This window comes from Staurois parvus, unplaced genomic scaffold (assembly GCF_062004578.1).
Source record: "Staurois parvus isolate SC_StPar_1 unplaced genomic scaffold, SC_StPar_1.0 ptg000297l, whole genome shotgun sequence".
Lineage (NCBI taxonomy): Eukaryota > Metazoa > Chordata > Amphibia > Anura > Ranidae > Staurois > Staurois parvus.
In genome coordinates, this window is record NW_028318093.1 from 6,806,042 (window position 1) to 6,825,890 (window position 19,849).

Sequence of the window (19,849 nt, forward strand, 5' to 3'; positions counted from 1 at the left end):
AGTACTGGTTTAACAAAACCCAGCTTACACCTAGCCTGTCTGATCAAAGACTGCACTGCGTTTATGCAATCCATAAGCACATGTGATGGACATACTGCATAGTACTCATGGAAACAATCTAGATCATCCTCCAACAACCATACCAGTGATTCCACTTGATCCACACTAAATGGGGAAAAAAGTCATCCCTGCTTTCAGGGGTACAGGACCGAGCCAACTCAGCACAAACCTGGATCAATGGCTGCACCTCAGAAAACTCTGTGCCCTGATCAACTAGACAATGAGCGATCCTTATACACTCTAGCAGTTGATCCTGGGTATACTCCTTAAGAGTCTGATAAGCATAGTCTTTGTCATCAAACACTAGCAAAGATAAATACACCACCTCATCAAGATCCATCCTTCCCAGCAACAATAAGCCAAGATGGCCTCCCTGTGCAGCCACTTCTGGTCAGGTTTCTGGCCTTGGTGTAATGTCAGAGATGCAGGTGTGGCCAGAAGTGTGTGGACCGACACAGGGAAACGCAAGCTTCAGATATGGTATAAATAAGATGCTGTATTAAAGACTAACAATACAAACATAAACGCAGTGCACCAAACCCCAAGCTAACACAAATACATACAACAAGGTGAAACAAACCCAAACCTAAACTGATACAGATACCCAGGTACATACACATGTAGAGCACAACGTAGTTAGGCAGGCCGGGTCGATAACTATCGGGCAGGTAGGTACAGGAGGAGCAGGCGGAGAGAATGGTCAGGGTCACAAGCCAGGGATCAAAACAGGAGAAGCCAGCAGAGGTCAGGATCAGGCAGGGTCTGCAACAAGTCAGGCAGGAACAGGAACGCAGGTTACAAGATACAGGGGCCCATGGAAAAACACACACCAAGGCACAGACTGCAGGTCTGGCCGTCCCTTAAATACACCTGCAATCAGCCCCAGGTGATGGCTAATTGCCTGAAGTGAACCTCTGGTTGTTGAGAGCACCCGCTGGCCAGCCCTGGTACTGCAGCCCACAAGGCAGGTGAGTCCCACCACTATTGGCAAGTCCATTCCTGACAATCAGTTTAACCTGATCTATGCCTTAGCTCCACTAAAACTCCTTCTTCACCAACTTTGGAGGATCAAGATGGAGAGAATTTGTGTGATTTTCGTTGCACCAAACTGGGCCAGGAGGATGTGGTATTTGGACCTCGTCAGGCTCCTGGCAGATTCTCCATGGGCTCCTCTGGATCATCCACGTCTTCTGTCCCCAGAGCTGGTTTACGACTCTACTTCTCTGTTGCTGGCTTTAATAGCCTGGCTGTTGAAACCCCACTCCTGAGGGACAGGGGCCTTTTTGGTTTGATCATTCATACACTCTTGAATGCTAGGAAATTGACTTCTTTCAAAGTCAAAAAAGGGAGGCAAGCAAGTTCAATCTCAGTGGGACAAATCTTGCCTCACTCCTTGCTGAAGGTCATTGTACAGGGAATTGCTCACATTGCTCCTCCTGTGCATTGGTTTTACCACCCTTTTGAACCTATTGATTATGCAAAGAAAACAAGAGTTCATCTCTTTTACACAGCAATCACCCTTCTACTTACATAGCAATCATTGTTTTTCACAATTCCAGTGGTTAATGTCCCTCTTCAAAACCTTATGCAGCCAGATCAAGCTGTCTTATCATGCAAGAAAAGGAACAGCCATAAATCAATGCTCACTGCTTAGTAACAGCTGACACAATTTCCTTTGCATTACTGCAGGCATGTCCAAAGTCCGGCCCGCGGGCCATTTACGGCCCGAGGGTCGGTTTAATACGGCCCTCCATGTCAGTGTGTCAGTGTGTCTTATGGAGCGAATATGGAGCGGCCGGTCCGGTATTTCCACCGCGGCTGTGTCAGAATACCGGGCCGGCCGCTCAGCTCTGCAGCGGGACCTTACCTGTTCCTCTATCCAGCGGTGCGCTGTCTTCCCGGCTTCTGTAGTGTGGGCACTGGGCATGACAGCCGGGTGCCAAGTGCGCATGCGCAAGAAGCGGTGCTTTTTGTGAATGGTAAGGCGGTACCTGGGACACATGACAGATCCCAGAAGCCGCCGGACCAATCACAAAGCGCAAGTGCTTCTCGCTCATGCGCACTGGGCACCCGGCTGTCATGCCGAGCGCCATTACAGAAGCCGGGAAGACAGCGCGCGGCTGAATCGAGGAACAGGTAAGATCAAACAAAAACTCTGCGGAAGTAAGAGCGGGTACCTGTCAAATTCAGGTACCCGCTCCCCACCTCCCCAAAGGTCAGCAGTCATCTGTACTGTCCGCAGTCTCTGGTCATCCCTGTGCTGTCCGCAGTCTCTGGTCATCCCTGTGCTGTCCGCAGTCTCTGGTCATCTCCTGTGCTGTCCGCAGTCTCTGGTCATCTCCTGTACTGTCCGCAGTCTCTGGTCATCCCTGTGCTGTCCGCAGTCTCTGGTCATCCCTGTGCTGTCCGCAGTCTCTGGTCATCCCTGTGCTGTCCGCAGTCTCTGGTCATCCCTGTGCTGTCCGCAGTCTCTGGTCATCCCTGTGCTGTCCGCAGTCTCTGGTCATCTCCTGTACTGTGTCTGCAGTCCATTAGTTCAGAATTTTTTTTTTCCTGTTTTCTGCTTCTAAAATCTAGGTGCGTCTTATGGTCAGGTGCGTCTTATACAGCGAAAAATACGGTAACTTGGCATAAAATAATTTATTTGCATTTAATTGTAATGGTTCAAAGAATGTTTGGAAAAATGTTCGGCCCTCCACCATGTTCACTTCATCCAATTTGGCCCTCTGAAAAAAGTTTGGACACCCCTGCATTACTGCATATACAGTAAACTCAGACTCTTATGTTTCTCTTCACTCAAAACAATACAATGTTTAACTTCTGCAACATATGTTTCAAACATGCATTTGACAAGTGCACCGTCTGTAAGTGGTGGAAACAAAGTTATCACTTACAGACTTTGCACTTGTGACATACACCAATGATATGACATAGTTTCAGAAGTTATATACTGTGTTATTTTGTGTGAACAGCAACAGAAGAGCCTGAGATGTATTTGTGTGTATCTAATAAAGCAAAAGAGATTGAGCCAGCTGTTCTTAAAGTGTTACTAAACCCAGGACCCTGCATTCACTATATCTGTTCTCCCACAGTACACACTACATGGAGGTGCAATTATTTTAGTAATTATTTTAGTAAATACAAAAAACTGCTAAATACTTTTCCTCATCAGCAGTTAGAGCAGTCTTGTGACTTCTATCAGTGTAACACTATTTACTAGGAAAAGTGCATTTTGTTAGGTTTTGTTATGTTTAATTGTTCAGATTGCGATAAAAAAATCATTGTTGCAAGACAAGATTCAAGGCAAGATATGCCAGACAATATTCACAAAAAAAAGCATTGTTTGTACTTGAAAAAAAGCAATACAGGTGTACCTCAGTTTACAAATTTAATTCGTTCTGCGGGACTTTTCGTATTGCGAAAATTCATAAACCGAACAGTGGTTTCCCTTAGGACTGCATTGAAAACAAATTAATTTGTTCCGGAGGTCATAAAAAAGTTAAAAAAAAAGTCTTTTATCTGTTAAAAACTCTTTATAACGTGCACTTTAAAGGCATAAATACTGTACAGGGACATGATTAAAAATTAATTTGTCAATGCAATGAAAACCAATTAATTCGTTCATATTGCGAAAAAAATTTGTAAACCGAGGCATTATTTTCAATAGATTTTTATTCGTAAACCGAAAATGACGTTAACCGAGGCGTTCATAAACCGAGGTATGCCTGTATATGTATTACATTTTTTACTTAAGTAATGACAAAGTTATCACAGAATAAACAAGCCCATAGTCAGCTGCATTTACTTAAATATATGGTAATCCTGCAGTGAAGGTCCCCTGTCCTGACATTCTATTAGAGAGTGACAGCGATGTGTTGCGGTCTGTTGTGCTCCTGTGTTATCAACCTGTCACATGGGCTTCCAAAGGAGACTATAAATGACTGTTCCAACACATAAGGGTGGCATGGCCCACAGTTGTCACCATCACTTAACTTACTCTGAGAAATACCAGCTACTGCGGAGTGCAGGTAAACAGGAATTGGCTGCTGTGGCTCAAAGATGCAACAAAAAAAAATGCAGATATTTTATTTATTAGGAATTGTTTATGACATAGCATTATGATCACCCACCATAGACTCCATTAGACCTCTGAAGGTATGCTGTGGCACCAAGCCATCAGTAGAAGATCATTTAAGTTCTGTAAGTTTCAAAGTGGGGTCTAAATGGATTGGACTTGTTTTCCAACACATCCCACAGATGGTCAATTGGATTGAGATCTGGAAAATTTGGAGAAAAATTTGGAGAACAAGTCAGCACCTTGAACTTGTGTTTCTCAAACCTTTCTTGAATTCATCAGAGCAGTCCACCTTCTTCCATTGCTCCGTGGTCCAATTCTGTTGCTCATATGCCCATTGTAGGTACTTTTGGCTGTGGATACGGGATAGTATGGGCACCCTGACTGGTCTGTGACTATGCAGCCCCATACACAACAAACGGCAAAGCACTGTGTGTTCTGACACCTTTCTATCAGAACCAGCATTAGCTTTTTCAGTAATTTGATCTACAATAGCTTTTCTATTGGATCAGACTACACGTGCCAGCCTTCACATCCCACATGCATCCATGATCTTTGGCCACCCATGATCCTGCTTCCGATTCTCTGGTTTTCCTTCCAAAAGTGGTCACGAGTATGTTTCTGACCGCAAACCAGAAACATCCCACAAGAGCTGTAGTTTTGGAGATGCTGTGACTCAGTCAGCTAGTCATTACAATTTGGCCCCTATTAGAGTCACTCAAATCCTTACACTTATCCATTTTTTCTGCTTTAAACACATCTACTTCAGGGACAACATGTTCACTTTCTGCCTAATATATCCTACCCACTTTCAGATGCAATGGTAATGAGAGAATTTTTCACTTTACCTGTCAGTGGTCATAATGTTATGGGTGACCGGTGTATATAAACTTCCTGACATCATTGCTTACTACTAGGGAAATCTGTTAATGATCAGAGAGGTCACATGGTACAAGGCTATTCACAACAGCCTTGTACCATGTGACAAGCTGTGACCAATCACAGCTCTCACAGTATTTCTCAATGGCTACAAGAATGCAGCCAGAGAGAAGGAGAATGATTGCTTTTCCAGCCTTTATGGGTGTAAAAGCAATCAGTGTGAAAAAAACAAATCTTCATCACCCCCCACAAGCAGTACACTATGGTGACACTGTACTGCTAGGGTGACAGTATGTTAAAAAAAAAAACATAATATAAAAAAAAATAAAAATGTAAAAAAATGTTTTAAAAATTATCATTTTTGGTTATAAACTAATGTGGATTATTTTTTTTATACTAAAAAGAGTTCTGAATACATTTTGGCCAAGATTTATGAAGAAAGATTATTTATTTTAATTTTTATTTTATAAGAAAAACACTTTTTTTTTTTCAAAATGTGTGGACTTTTTCATTTATATAGCAAAAAATTAAAATCCCAGTGGTGAATAAATACCACCAAAGTTTTATTTGTGTCAAAAAAAGGTAAAACGTTCTTATAGGTACAATGTTGTATGACCGCGCAATTGTCATTCAAAGTGTGATAGCACTGAAAGCTGAACAAGAATGTAAAAATACAACAGCCAGTTTGGAGTAGTATCTGCCTTTTTGGATCAGTTCTCTCAACAGTAATGCATAGAAAGCTAAATATGGAAAAACACAGAATCATTGCAGCTGATTTACTTAACCACTTGCCGTCCGCCTGCTGTTTATAAACGGCAGGGCGGTGGCACTCCAGGGGCGGGTTGCCGTTCATAAACGGCACCCGCCTTTCCTAGCTGTGCGCGCTCCCTGGGAGCGCGCAGCACCGCGATCCGGTGCCCACTGTGTCCTAAGGACACAGTGAAACACCGATTGTCGGACGGGACCTCTGTACGAGGTCCCGATCATGTGATCGCTGATTGGCCAATCAGTGATCACATGCAAAGTAGTAAGCAAGATGTCACTTGTGACATCATTGCTTACTACGTGTGAAATCTGTGAATGATCACAGAGGTCACATGGTACAAGGCTATTCACAACAGCCTTGTACCATGTGACAAGGTGTGACTAATCACAGCTCACTCAGTATTTCTCAATGGCTGCAAGAATGCAGACAGAGAGAAGGAGAAATGATTGCTTTTACATCCTATATGACTGTAAAAAAAAAACAATCTTCACCCCCCACAAGTAGTACAGTGTAATCATGGTGACACTGTACTGCTAGGGTGACAGTATGTAAAAAAAAAACAAAAAAAAAAAATAATATAAAAAAATAAAATAAAAATGTTTAAAAAGTATAATTTTTGGTTATAAACTAATTTGGCTTATTTTTTTTTTTACTAAAAATATAACGGAATACATTTTGGCCACGATTTATGATGAAAGATTATTTATTTGCTAAATTTTATAAGAAAAACACTTTTTTTCAAAATTTTTGGACTTTTTCATTTACATAGCAAAAAAAATAAAAATCCCAGCGGTGAATAAATACCACCAAAATAAAGCTTTATCTGTCTCAAAAAAATGGTAAAAAATTCATCTGGCTACAGTATTGCATGACCGCGCAATTGTCATTCAAAGTGTGATAGCGCTGAAAGCTGAAAATTGCCCTGGACAGGAAGGGGGTAAAAGTGTCCAGACAGGAATTGGTTAACCACTTGCCCTCCAGAGGATTTACTCCCCCCCTCCCTTCCTGACCAGGCCATTTTTTGTGTTATGGTGCTGCATTAATTTAACTGACAATTGCACGGTCATGCAACGCCGCACCCAGATGAAATTTACGTCCTTTTTTTCTCACAAATTGAGCTTTCTTTCAGTGGTATTTGATTGCCTGTGCATTTTTTATTTTTTTGCGCTATAAGCAAAAAAAAGACCGTCAATTTTGAAAAAAAAAACAATATTTTGGACTTTTTGCTATTAAACCTGTCCAGTAAAAAAAATTTAAAAATCTAATTTCATCATAAATTTAGGTCAAAATATATTCTGTTACGTCTTTGCTAAAAAAAAATCCCAATACATGTAAATTATTTGGTTTACGTGATGGTTATAGCATTTACAAATGGCGCTATAGATTCTGGGATTTTTTTTTCTTACTAGTAATGGTAGTGATCAACGACTTATAGCGGGCGAGCATTCTGACACTTGGGGGAACTAACTTGTCACTGACATCCCCAGTGACACCAATACAGTGATCAGTGCTAAAAAAAACAGCACTGACACTGTACTAATGACACTGGGCAGGAAGGGGTTAATGTGAGGGGCGATTAAAGGGTTAACTGTGTGCTGGGAGTGTTTTACTAGGGGGTGGGGTGTGCTTCATTGTAAGCACACTGATCGGGACGGCTGCGCTGTGGCTGTGCACAGCCATCCCGAGCAGTGTGCCCGAGCTGACAGGAAGGCTGTTTGTAAACAAAACAGTATTCCTCCTCGTCTGTGATTGTCGGTAATCACCGGGTGCCGGCGGGTACTCACCAGCAGCTCACCCATACGTGATGACGTCACCTCCAATGCCCTGCCCTATGCTTTTCATCATCAGACGTCCTCCAGGAGCAGAAGCTAGACCAAGACCGGAGCTAACCTACTGTTGTTTTTATGCAGTATACGCTAGTGTCAGCTGTGACACTTTCTATTGTCAGTCCAATCTGAAGCGTTTAACATAATAAAATACCTGGATGGTTTTACGCTATTTTGATTCCTCTTCCTTTCCTTTATGGTCCCATTTGAGTGTATGAAGATCCGAGTAAGGAGTTGCAATAGTCAGCGAGTGCCTCTGCAGATCATTGCTCCAAGAGCCAAAGTGCTTTTAGCTGGTTTATAATTTTACCAGCATGGAGCTCTGGTGAGTTTATTCAATTCGTTTGGTCGTGGATTTCACGTGTTTTTTTGGGGGTTGCACAAGACATAAGGCTTAACAAGAATTTTGAAGAATATATATATATATATATACAATATACACACCTTTAACAATATAATTTTTGGACACTGATTTATTTATGATTATTTATCCACATTGATTTATATTGTCACTGGGTCACTTTCATATATGCATGATTTATGAGTTTGATTACTTTTCGTTATCTGCACTAATGTATTTATTGATTTTCTTTTTTGTACTAGTATTGATGCTTCCTTTATTTGGTTTGTATCAATAGAGATTTATTTGGTGAGGAGCGCTGTTCTAATTGATCAATTATTCTACCCTTTAAAATTATGGACATTCCTGAGGCACCCTATTCTAAAATGTCCATAAATTTAAAAGGGCACCCATTCTAAAGTGTGGAAAATTATTCTAATAGTTTTATATAACGCAGCAACATCCACACACATAGGACACCCAACATTAGAGGTGATTTATTCTTCCAAAGTAAATACACTTTTGCACACTGGTACTGCCTAGCATTCCAGTGTTTTCTCTTCTCCCTCAGTTTTTCTCCACCACTGAGCTAATGTGACCCCAGCACTGATGGAGGGGCCAGGGGAGGGTCAAACTAGGATGCTGTGCAGGCAGCTGACATCCTCATCAACTGATGTCATTGGTTGTCAGGACTCTGGCACTAGAAGTTCTTGATGGTGCACAATGAAAACCTGTGGCTTTGTGTAACTAAAAGACAGGCTTGTTCCACCCGCTGGCTGGTATACAAGTTTTGGGCAATTTTTAGACTTTTTGCCAATGTCCCCCTGAAGAAATCGCAAGGCACCCCAGTTGAGATAAAATACAAAATGGTTTCATGAGATAAATACTTCCCATTTGGAAACAAAAGAAATGTTAATGAGCAACTCCCACCTAATTATCTCAACACATACTACTGTGTCTGCTTCTACTTTCTGTATTTCTCTGAAACAGTCTGAAATAGTTAATTTACCACTTTGCAGTGCATTCTGGGCATTTTGGGGCTCTCCTGTGCTTATCTTTAACCACCTCCCGCCCCCCATATAGTAATATGACGGATGCAAGGTGGTTCTCTTGTTCTGGGAGGACATCATATGACGTCCTCCCATTCTCACCGCACATGTACGGCTCCGGGAGCGCGCAGCGCGGCGATTGGCAGTGTGCTGTGTCCCTCGGACACAGCGGATCACCGATCACAGAAAGAGGTCGGCTCGGTCATGTGATCAGCTGTGTCCAATCACAGCTGATCACATGTAAACAGGGAAATGCCAGTTATCGGCATTTCTCTCCTCTTGAGCTGTCACGCTGACAGCTTGTGAGGAGAGGAGAGCTGGTAATCGGCCTTCCGCGGAGGGGACATCTACACTGATCATCAGGGCAGCCTCAGCAGCGCCACCTGTCAGTGTCCATCAGTGCCCATTAGTGCCATATCAGTGCATACCAGTGCACATCAATGCCACATATCAGTGCCCATCTGAGCTGCCTTTCAGTATCACCCATCAGTGCCACCTATCTGTGCCGCCAATCAGTGCAATGCATCAGTGCTGCCTTTCAGTGCCCATCAATGCCACGTACCAGGGTCCATCAGCGCAGCCTCATTAACGCATTTCAGTGGAGAAAAATCACTTATTTACAAAATTTTATAACAAAAACTAAGAAAAAACTTTTTTTTTTCCAAACTTTTCTGTGGTTTTTGGTTTAACAAAAAAAAAATCCCAGAGGTGATTAAATACCACCAATATAAATCTCTGTCACAAAAAATGATAAAAATTTCATATGGGTACAGTGTTGCATGACCGCGCAATTTTCATTCAAAGTGCGACAGCACTGAAAGCTGGAACTTGGCCTGGGCAGGAAGGGGGTATAAGTGCCCTGTAGGGTAGCGGTTAAAAAACGCTTCTAAACGCAAATGCGCATAAATACGGCTAAACAGACGTTTAGGTAAGTCAGTGTTTGTGAATGGAGCCCAGCGCTAGTCCAGGACATTCAGCTGCTGTGACAGGAAGCTTTGGGCACGTGTCTGTGTTGCCCCCCAGCAGCCATTTCCCCATTCAGGTCCACCATAGAGCAGCCGTGCCGGCCGGGTTCCTATGACCATCCCACACTTTCCCTTTCCTTTCAGGATTCTGGCGGGTTAGCTCGCTCCCCCTGTGACGTCCTCCCCGAAGCTCCGCCCTCCGGGATTGTCCGCCCAGTCCCTGAGGTTACCCGGATGTAGGAGGTGAGCGGAGAACGTCATTGTTCACACACACTACCCGGCACACAGCGGAGAGAATGGAGGCGGCCGGGGACTCCTCGTGGCTGTAATTCGGGTCAGCTCGCTCAGGTAGGCGGGGGTGTTAGGAGGGAGGAAGGCCGGCGCTGGGAGGAGGAACACCGGCAAGGCCGGCACTGTGCGGAGGCCTGTGCCGGCTTTTTAGGCCCGAGTGTAGCTCAGGCCATGCACGCCGGTACGAGTCTGGCGCAGCGCTCCTCAGTGAGCCGGGAAGGTTCCGGCATGGTGAAGGGACCGGGCTGGGGGCAGCCGCTCCCGGTGAGCTCTCCTTCACTGTACACATGCTGCGAGCTGAGGCATTCCTTCTCCATACACGGGGGATGGGATTGAGTGGATCCAGGCCCGGCCACTTCCCTTCCTCTCCCAGGCACATCCATTATTCATCAATGGCATTACTGTGCGGGGAAAAGCCGGCCTGGCTCCATTCATCGCTCAATGGGGGTGTGCGCACATACAGACAGGCAGGGCCGGCGCTGCCCATTGGTCATTGTTATGCATCTAATAGCCTGACACACGCAGCGATTTCTCCATTTCTATTCAGAATCCATTCACACTATTCCGTTCTGTATACTGCATAGACCACTCATTTCACCTTTTGTGAACCCCCCCCCAACAAAAAACAAATATTAATACAATAGTGTGCATTTATTGTGTGTTTGCATGTACCCTGCAATGCATTGCACCCATCATCATGTCGTGGGTGTGACGCTCAGGCTCCTGCAGACCATTCCTCCAGTCACAGACCTTTACTGAGATACAGGCCTGTTATGGGTCTGCCGGAAGTATCCATGGACTGCAAGTGGGCTGAAGTCACCAAATGTGTGCGCCATTGGGACCTACAAGGCCCTCGTTGCAACTTCAGTTGGTCTCAAGTGCAATGCTCAACCTCCTCCAGTCTTAGGCCCATACTGAGGTACAGACTTTGTTACAGGGCTGGAGGAAGAAATATCAATGGACTAAAAGTTCAGTGACCTCACCTCCATTGAGAGCTATGAGGCCCTTGTTGCAACCATCAGTGGGTTTTGGGTGCAATGCTCAGGCTTCTGCAGACCATTCCGCCAGTTGCGGGCCCATTCCTCTAGTACAGACTTTCTGTTACAGGGCTGGAGGAAGAAGTATCAATGGACTAAAAGTTCAGTGATCTCACCTCCATTAAGAGCTATGAGGCCCTTGTTGCAACCATGATCAGTGGGTTTTGGGTGCAATGCTTTAGCTCCTGCAGACCATTCCTTTAGTCACAGGTCTGTATTGGGGTACAGACCCACCGTTATGGGGCTGGAGGAAGTATCAATGGACTTCAAGTGTGGGAACATCACCAAACGTGCTCCATTGAGAACTACAAGGCCCTTGTTGGTTGCACCCATCATCAGTTGGACTCGCATGCAATGCTCAGGCTCCTGCAAACCATTCCTCCAGTTGCATGCCAGTACCAAAGTTCAGACCTTCTGTTATTGGGCTGGTGAATGTATAAATGGACTGTAAGCACAGTGACGTCCTCTAACCTGTGCTCCATTGATAGCTGTGAGGTCCATATTGCAACTGTCATCAATGGGTCTTGAGTGCAGTGCTTGGGTTCCTACAAGGCACTCCTCTAGTTGTAGGCCTGTAGCAAGGTACAGACCTTCTGTTATTGTGCTGGAGAAACTGTCAATGGACTACATGTTTCGGTGATGTCACTAAATGGTGCTGCATTAAGAGCTATAAGGCCATTGTGCAACCATCATTAGTGGGTTTTAGGTGCAATGCTTAGGCTCCTTTAGTTCATTCCTCCAGTTGCAGGCCTGTACTGAAATGCAGACCTATAATGGGGCTGGAGGAAGCATCCGTGGACTGCAAGTGGTGACGTCACCAAATTTGTGCTTCATTGAGAGCTATGAAGCCCTTGTGTTTGAATCTATAGATTCTCATACAGCTGCACCAAAGTAGAAAAAGCTCCAGATTATTTATGGATATGGGGTAACCAGGTTTTACTATACACTGTAAATGTGGGTGTAACATGAAACACGGTTAGAAGAATGAATTTCGCTTTTAATGCAACATAAAAGGACAGAACAGCAGTCCACTGTTATTAGTAACACACGGCAGGGCAGTAACATGCCGTTAAACATAAATGCATACATCTTTGTATGGGCCCTACAGCTCCAATTGGGTTTGTGCAAATCACCAGTAGGCTGATCCATTCATTTCAATGGACTGCCCTGCCCACAAGAAAAGCAGGGAACACAGTATTTTTTTTTGTGAAAGCTCCTCCTTTTATCATTAAGACACAGCAGAGCGCCAGTCCAAGGACCTTGCCTGGGCTGACATAATGGGGTTGATTTTTTAAAGACAATTAGGTTTGCAAGGGAATTTTCTCCAGAGTTTAGTGGATGAGATAAAGCTTCCCTGAACTCCATCATCCAATCATTGCTTTTTTTTTTTTTTGCTTTTTTTTTCCCCGCCTTGCTTGTGATTGGGTGTTCTTTGCAAAGTGAAATTTCACCACAATCACCTAACTCTGGGGAAACTTCCCTTTCAATGGGACCAGCCTATTTACCTTTAGTAAATCATCTCAAATATCAGTCTGCACAGGAAGAACCCTTTTTTCTCCAGTGTCTGCTCGCTTGATGCTCATCAGTTGGGCTCCATTCACACCATGCAAATGCTTTTTTTGTATGTTTAGGAACATTACATTTAGGGCAGTCTGTTCATTTCAGTGGGCACTAAACTGTCACTATCCATGACAATTCCACAAAAGAAGTGCGGGTACCTTTTAAAAATAAATAAATCATACTATGCGTGTGTTGGGTGACGCATTAGGGGTGCCATTAAGAACAAAAGGTGGGTCACCCGCCAGAACATAGAATGTTTTCATGTGCTGTGGGAACATATGCAGGACTGCACATGTTCCTGTGTAGCATATGTTTCAGCGGGACCTTAATATTTGATATTATACCCTATATGTGCAGGGTTGTTTGCTTGCAATATTGGATATGATGGTCATCACTTCTAGTATTTTTCTACTTGTTGGAAGTTGTTGACTAATGTGGGGAAGAGGGTCATGGTGAGGGGTAGTGCACTGCTTTCTGATGTATCTGGCAAATTTATTTCATTATTGAAATCAAATGTGACCTGTATAAGGAAGCAAGATTGCACATGTTCTGTAAGGATATGTTTTTACATTTAAAACCATCATAGCAATGTCGTTTGAATAAGAAAAAGATGGGGTATGTCATTACTCATACATTGGCCAGGTAATGTACACCTAGTTCACTAGATAGCCCTGTTGCCTAACCTGCAGCCTTTTGGCACTTATTGTGCAGTTCTATGAGTCAGTGTTTTCCCTACCTAGGTGCTCACTCATCCATTGAAGGAAAATATTCTTAAGACTGGATTGTAGTAAATCTTTTTTGTTTTTCTTTCTCGCTATCTTTTTTTTGTTGCCCATCCATTTTTTTTTTTAAATTTTTTAAATTTTGTCTCTTGTTCTGACCCTTTATAATACATTTTGCTGAGGGACAGGTATTTCAAGTGGGCTGTATGGAGTACAAATATGTAAGCATGGGTTACTCCAAAGTGATCTCTAGCATTGATCAGTCATCTCTACCAGTGATCTCTAGCATTCTGCATGTAAGGTGTCTCCAGTAGGGATGATCTCAGGCAGGTTTGGATACTAATCCAAATGTGCCTGAGCTGTCTCACCAGGAAGCTGTCGCAGAGGACAGCCAGTCATAAGCAGCAGACCTACTCTTAGATATTGTGGACCCTGTACAGCCTACTTGACAGGGCTCCTCCCCCCAAAAATATCAAAGCAATGGTTTCACTAAAAATACACTAAAATCATTAGTGCACACAAACAATATAACTTAAATTCCTGCTAAATTTAAAAAATAGAGCTTTTCTTATTATCTCAATATAGTTTTGTGTGTGAATGAGGTTTTTGGGGCACTCACATGGATGCTGTGGCTTGTACAGTATAAATCACCGTTTTGTTTTTTTTTTAATGTAGCTAGGATATTTTAAATGTTGTAAAGACACAGCAGCAGGTCCTAATTTGACAGGCGTTTGGGTGCAGGTATACAGCTCTGAACACAATGTGCGTTCGGGGCCACTCACCTGCACACCTGTCAAATTAGGACCTGTGTTTGTACAGCCGCCTCATCCTTGTACAGTAATGGGCAGCACAAACAAACCGCTCATTCAAACTGTATGGGTCAGAGAACCCATTTGCAGGAGCCCTTCATTTCTATTTGTTGCAATTTTTTTCATTTTTCACATATATTAATTCCATAACCCTGTTGAGACTGAGAAAGGGGACTGAGAACATAAATTCCTCAGTCCCTTTTTCTGCAGCCTCATCTGCATTACAGATAAATGAATAAATGGTGCTTTGAACAGAGGCCTCCAGTTCATTCACAAACTGAAACATGGTAAATACCATTTACTATGCTTTGGTTATGACTGGTCGGTAGCGATCACTCACTGTGTTCTTTCAGAAAAGGAAAGGGCCAGTAAATAAAGCTTTGGCCATACTTCTCCTTTAGGCAAGTGAATAGTTGAGGGGGATTTGTAACAAGTTACTGGACCGAAGGATTTCTTGTCACCTGGTAATGGCGATGTTTCAGAGCTGCTAAAGGAACTCTGCAACAGAGAATAGGACCCAGAAGTAAAATTTTTTTTGTCAAAGGCTTCGCAGTGCTGAGCAGGGCCATACAGTGAACGTCACTAAAATAGTGGGGAAGGTAAGTATTTTCAAGGCACTCTTAGATATGTGGGTGAGACTATAAAAGATGAATGGACTGTGGGTACAGCTGTCCATTTAGGGTTTTTGTTTTTTTTTTATTTCAGTTTTGCACAGTTGTACAAGCTCCCCTCAGGTACTGAAAATGTTTACTGATTTCACTGCAGACTGAAGGATGAATATTTAAAGGAAAGCAGGAGCTAGCAGCACAAGGGACACATCAGATTAATAGCAAGTAATGCCCTTTTGGACGGAATGTTTTTATTTTTTATTATTTTGACTATGTCTTTTTAGTACATCAGGGGACACAAAGCCTATTCATTACAATAGGTTTATGCTGCCACCTTCAGGTGATTAGATACTTGGCAGGAAAACAATACAGGAAGTCCCCTCTCAAGCATAAGGCTTCAGTTTTTTTTGCTAGTCTTACGTGGTGGTCATGCCTGTGCAGTCTCTGCATGAAAGCATAGCTAGTTTCTCCATGGTTCCACCTGGGATTAGGATACTAGCTTCTTCTGGATCCATTTTCTTACGGTTTTTCAACACTCAGAGGAATGGTAACTGGACCCCTCAATGGACAGGGGTGGACTGTCTATACTTGCCAGTCAGCACTGGACCTGACAAAATCTGATCCTGCACAATGATGTATTGTCTTGCAAATGTGCAAGGTGCAGGTCTAGGGCACTGATCCCCAGAGCCGGGGAGTTGAGTCCCTGAAGGCACTTTTGGCATTAATAGGGTAAAGATTGGACTCCCTAGGGGTTCTGCGCCAGCAGTGGTGAGTTCCCCAGTGTAGCCTGCTGGTACCCTCCTTTGGGAATAATTCTCATCTATCACAGGATTACAATAGCAGATTTCCACAACACTTGCCGGTATCTCCTGTGGCCAGTTTAGTTGGCATTCTTCCTGCTGCAACTGGCTGTGTTAGTGGCTGAGTTGCTTTGCAGGATTGATTTCCTTGGCCTGGCCCAGAAAAGCTTGGTGCTCAAACATTGTGAATGTGTCAGGTGATGACCTTTCTGGATTTACCTGACCTTCTGACAAAAGGTCCATTCTTTCATCCTTCTTTGGTTGTTTAGCTTCAACAGCCCAGCCATTAAAAGCAGAGTCTTGAGAGACACTGGAGTCTCTGATTTGGTCATTTCTACAAGACTGAAGGCATGGAAGGTGATTTTCAATGAAGATTTACCACAGAAATTTTAAATCTTATTTTGCTTGGTATGAGACTAGAGTCACATCTTGGCTTTTCTCCATTCTGTAATTGATTGCGAACTGGCCTTGAGTATGTTCATGGGTCAGTTTTGACCTTGGTGGTCCTTTTTCAGAGACCTATTGCTTCACATTCTCTGGTGCATGCCTTTTGTGCAAGGGGTCACACGTATTGTTCTACGGGTCTTGACTGTATGGGACCTCAACGTGGTTCTGTTTTGCAGAACTCTACATTTGGACCCATCCGGGATATTTCTGTAGTCCTCCTGACTTGGAAGGTTATTTTTCTTATTGCCATTACTTTGACTTCTAGTTCTGGGATTGGTTGCTCTTTGCTGTAAGGAACTATTCTGGTGCTCCACCATGACAAGGTGGTCCTATGGCCTCAGCTGTCCTGTTTACATAAGGTGATTTCTTCATTTCATCTCAACCAGGACATTGTGTTGCCTTCTTTCTGTCTCAAACCACAGGCATCGGGGAGCAAGGCTTTTCACACTTTGGATGTGATTTTGTGCTCTCAGGTGTTATCTGAAGTTAAGAGCTGCATTTTTGTCAGTTAAATTCCATTTTTTTTACTTCCAAGTCTATAATTTCTCATTGAATCCGTCAACCTATTTTCAGGTTTGTTATCTAAAGGAAAAATTTCAGTTGTCAGGGTGGAGGTCTTCGTGGATTTTAAAGCCACTGAGGATGCTACCTTTGCTCAGCATGTTTTGTAGGCTACTGTGTGAGGTTCTGACCTGTTTTATTTTAGTTCTTTTGATCCTGTTGGCTTTCTGCCATATTGCCCTCTCTTCATACTCTGTACTTTGGGAACTATCTATTGTAATCGATATGAAGATGCTCTGTATCCTGTGATGTATGATGAACAAACCTGTAAAATTATTTTTTTGGAGTTCATCATGGGACAGAGCCCACTTCTCTCTTGTTTGACTTGCCACAAAAACTGAAGCCTTTAACAGGGAGGGGATATGCTTGGGATAGGACTTTTTTTGCTAGTGTCCAGTCACTTAAATGTGGCAGCCGTAACCCAATCATAATGAATAAGAAGATGCTCTGTGTCACTTGTTTTACTCCAAGAAAAGTAATTTTTTACAGCTAAATCAAAAATTGAATTTTTTTTCACTTACATAAGATGTGCACTGATCATGTAGTGTCTTGGTGCCATTTGTTGCTCTGTATGCACAGCCTATGGTACAGTAAATCTACACATTCTGGTATTAGACGTTTCAATTTGTCTTCAAACATGAGGCGCATGCATGACCTCTACTGTAGGAACTGACACTTTGATGAAACTATATATCCCACGATCCCGGAGTCTCTCAGGATGGTGCAGGTGAGAGCTAGTAGCTAGATCTGGCACGGAGAGCTTACTGTTTTCATCAAATTACCATTCCCACATTTGCGAAGCAACAGAGGAAATTGCAAGGTATGCACTGAACATTGAGGTTGATTTACTAAAACTGGAGAGTGCAAAATCTGGTGCAGCTGTGCATGGTAGCCAATCAGCTTCATCTTGTTTAGTTAAGCTTTGACAATAAAACTGGAAGGTGATTGGTTTCTATGCAGAGCTGCACCAGATTTTGCACACTCCAATTTTAGTAAATCAACCTCTGTGACCCCAAACAAGAGGTTGCCTGTCCTAATAGTGAATAGGGACAAGCTAGGTAAATGAATACATGGACATAGGAAAATCATTCAGCACTACAAACTGCAGCAACAAGATGTGAGCCCATATTTACAAGGTAAGGGAAACAAATGACAAATACCTAGTGAAGACAACAAAACCATTTGAAAGTTTAACTACCTGCCCGGCCTATTGTACATTGACCGAGCTGAAACCCTGTTAGCCTGGGAGGACGTCATGTGACGTCCTCCCAGATTCGCACCTCGCATGTGCCCCACGGGCCACGCTGCGGCGCGATCTGTCACTGGCTGTGTCCATGGGTCATGGCCAGTGACAGATTACTACACCGGCCCACTGCCAGTGTCATATGATTGCTGTGGCCAATCGCAGCAGATCATATGACATTTGTAAGCATTGAATGGCTTCCTGTCATGCCATTCACTGCTTACAACTGTGCTGCAAACTGTGATTGGTCAAAGTGATTACATGAACAGATTGGGCTAATCATAGCCCATCTGTAGCATGTGATCAGCGATGATCAAAGCAAAAACTACTGAATGAGCAGTGCTTGTTTACACCAATGTAATTTGTTAGTTTAAGAAATCATAATGTGTGAAAAACAAAAAAAAAATCCTGATCACTTGCGCAAAGTAGTAGAATGTTACTATGGTAACATTGTATTGCTCTGGCCAAAGGAGTACAGAGGATAATTTTTAAACCTTTTTTTTATTTGATTTTTAATTATTATTTTTACATACTGTAGGCAGTTAGTGTCCCAGATCACCACCATGCCAGTTATATAATGATGCTGTACTGCATTGGTAACAGTATGTGTAAAAAAAAAAAAATAAATACATTTCTTCAGTTAACATAAAAGTAACAAAAAAAATTACAGCTTCAAAAAACTGGCCATGCCTCTTACTAAATACCTCAGACTGTCTACCTTTTATGAAAAGCGGTCATTTGGGGGGTATTTGTACTGTCCTGGTATTTTGGACCTCAAGAAATTCGATCAGCTGTCAGTATATCACAATTTATAAATTTTTAGATATATATACCATAGTTTGTGATATAACTTTCCTACCAACTAAATTAACACTGATTTGGTTTTTTTTTCACCAAAAACATGTAGCAGAATACATTTTGGCCTAAATTTGTGTAGAAAGATTATTTTTTTGCAAAATGTTAGAACGGAAACAAAGAAAAACGCATCTCGGTCTTTTTCGTTTATAGTGCAAAAAAAAACCCCAGTGGTGGTAAAATACCACCAAAAGAAATCTCTATTTGTGTGAAAAAAAAAAAGGATTGAAAAATGTCATGAGTACACTGTTGACATGACCGTGAAATTGTCATTTAAAGTGCAACAGTGCTCTAAATTGGCCTGGGCGGGAGGGGGGGAAAAGTTCCTGGTAAGTGGTTAAAATGCCTTTTTTTTAATTTGTTTTTTTGTTTTTTTTTTTAAGGTCAGCAATTTTAATTTTTGTTTTCATTTGTTTTTATATTGAGTACTGTCTTTGTGATAACAGCATTTGCTAAATACACTATATACTGATTTGCATTCTCAATAGACTCATTTATTAATTTGACAAAAGTGACAAACAAAAATCTTTCACCATCTTCTTTATTTTTGCAGTGTCAAGCCATGACTATAATTGATAAAGTTTCTCCAGTGAGTGCAACATGCCAGAACCAGCTTTGCAAGTCCATTTCACCATCTTCTGGAGACATAGATACAGGTTCAACAACTTTGGGCGTAGTATCAGCCTTAGCTAAAACGTCTCTTGGACCAGTACCTGGTGCTGCCGTCTATTCAAGCTCATCTGTTCCTGAAAAACCCGTGCCTTCAGAGCAGAATGATCCACGTAAGAACTGATTCTTGTCCTGTTTTTACTTGTTTTCCTTTTTTCTTTAGACAATGGTTTTATTATGGTTTACAAACGTTTCTTGTGGCTCTTCCTCTCCCTGTACACTATGGCTTCCACATGTCTACTGAGTTCCTATGACAGCTATAGGACAAACCTCACTCTTGTTTAAAG

The 19,849-nt window shown here is 42.6% G+C and overlaps 1 protein-coding gene across 2 annotated transcripts in view; it reads left to right on the forward strand.

The window, feature by feature from the left end:
- Window positions 1–19,849, forward strand: part of USP42 (ubiquitin specific peptidase 42) — a 93,404-nt gene that overhangs the window by 8,306 nt on the left and 65,249 nt on the right. Inside the window, exons 1-2 of one of the 2 annotated variants that reach the window (XM_089682761.1) lie at window positions 10,061–10,308; window positions 19,447–19,675. In XM_089682761.1, the coding sequence (XP_089538887.1) occupies window positions 19,456–19,675 (220 nt within the window). In that variant the 5' untranslated portion in view covers window positions 10,061–10,308; window positions 19,447–19,455. Of the gene's footprint in view, window positions 1–10,060; window positions 10,309–19,446; window positions 19,676–19,849 lie in introns of those variants that run through there. The other variant, XM_089682762.1, reaches the window with a different exon arrangement.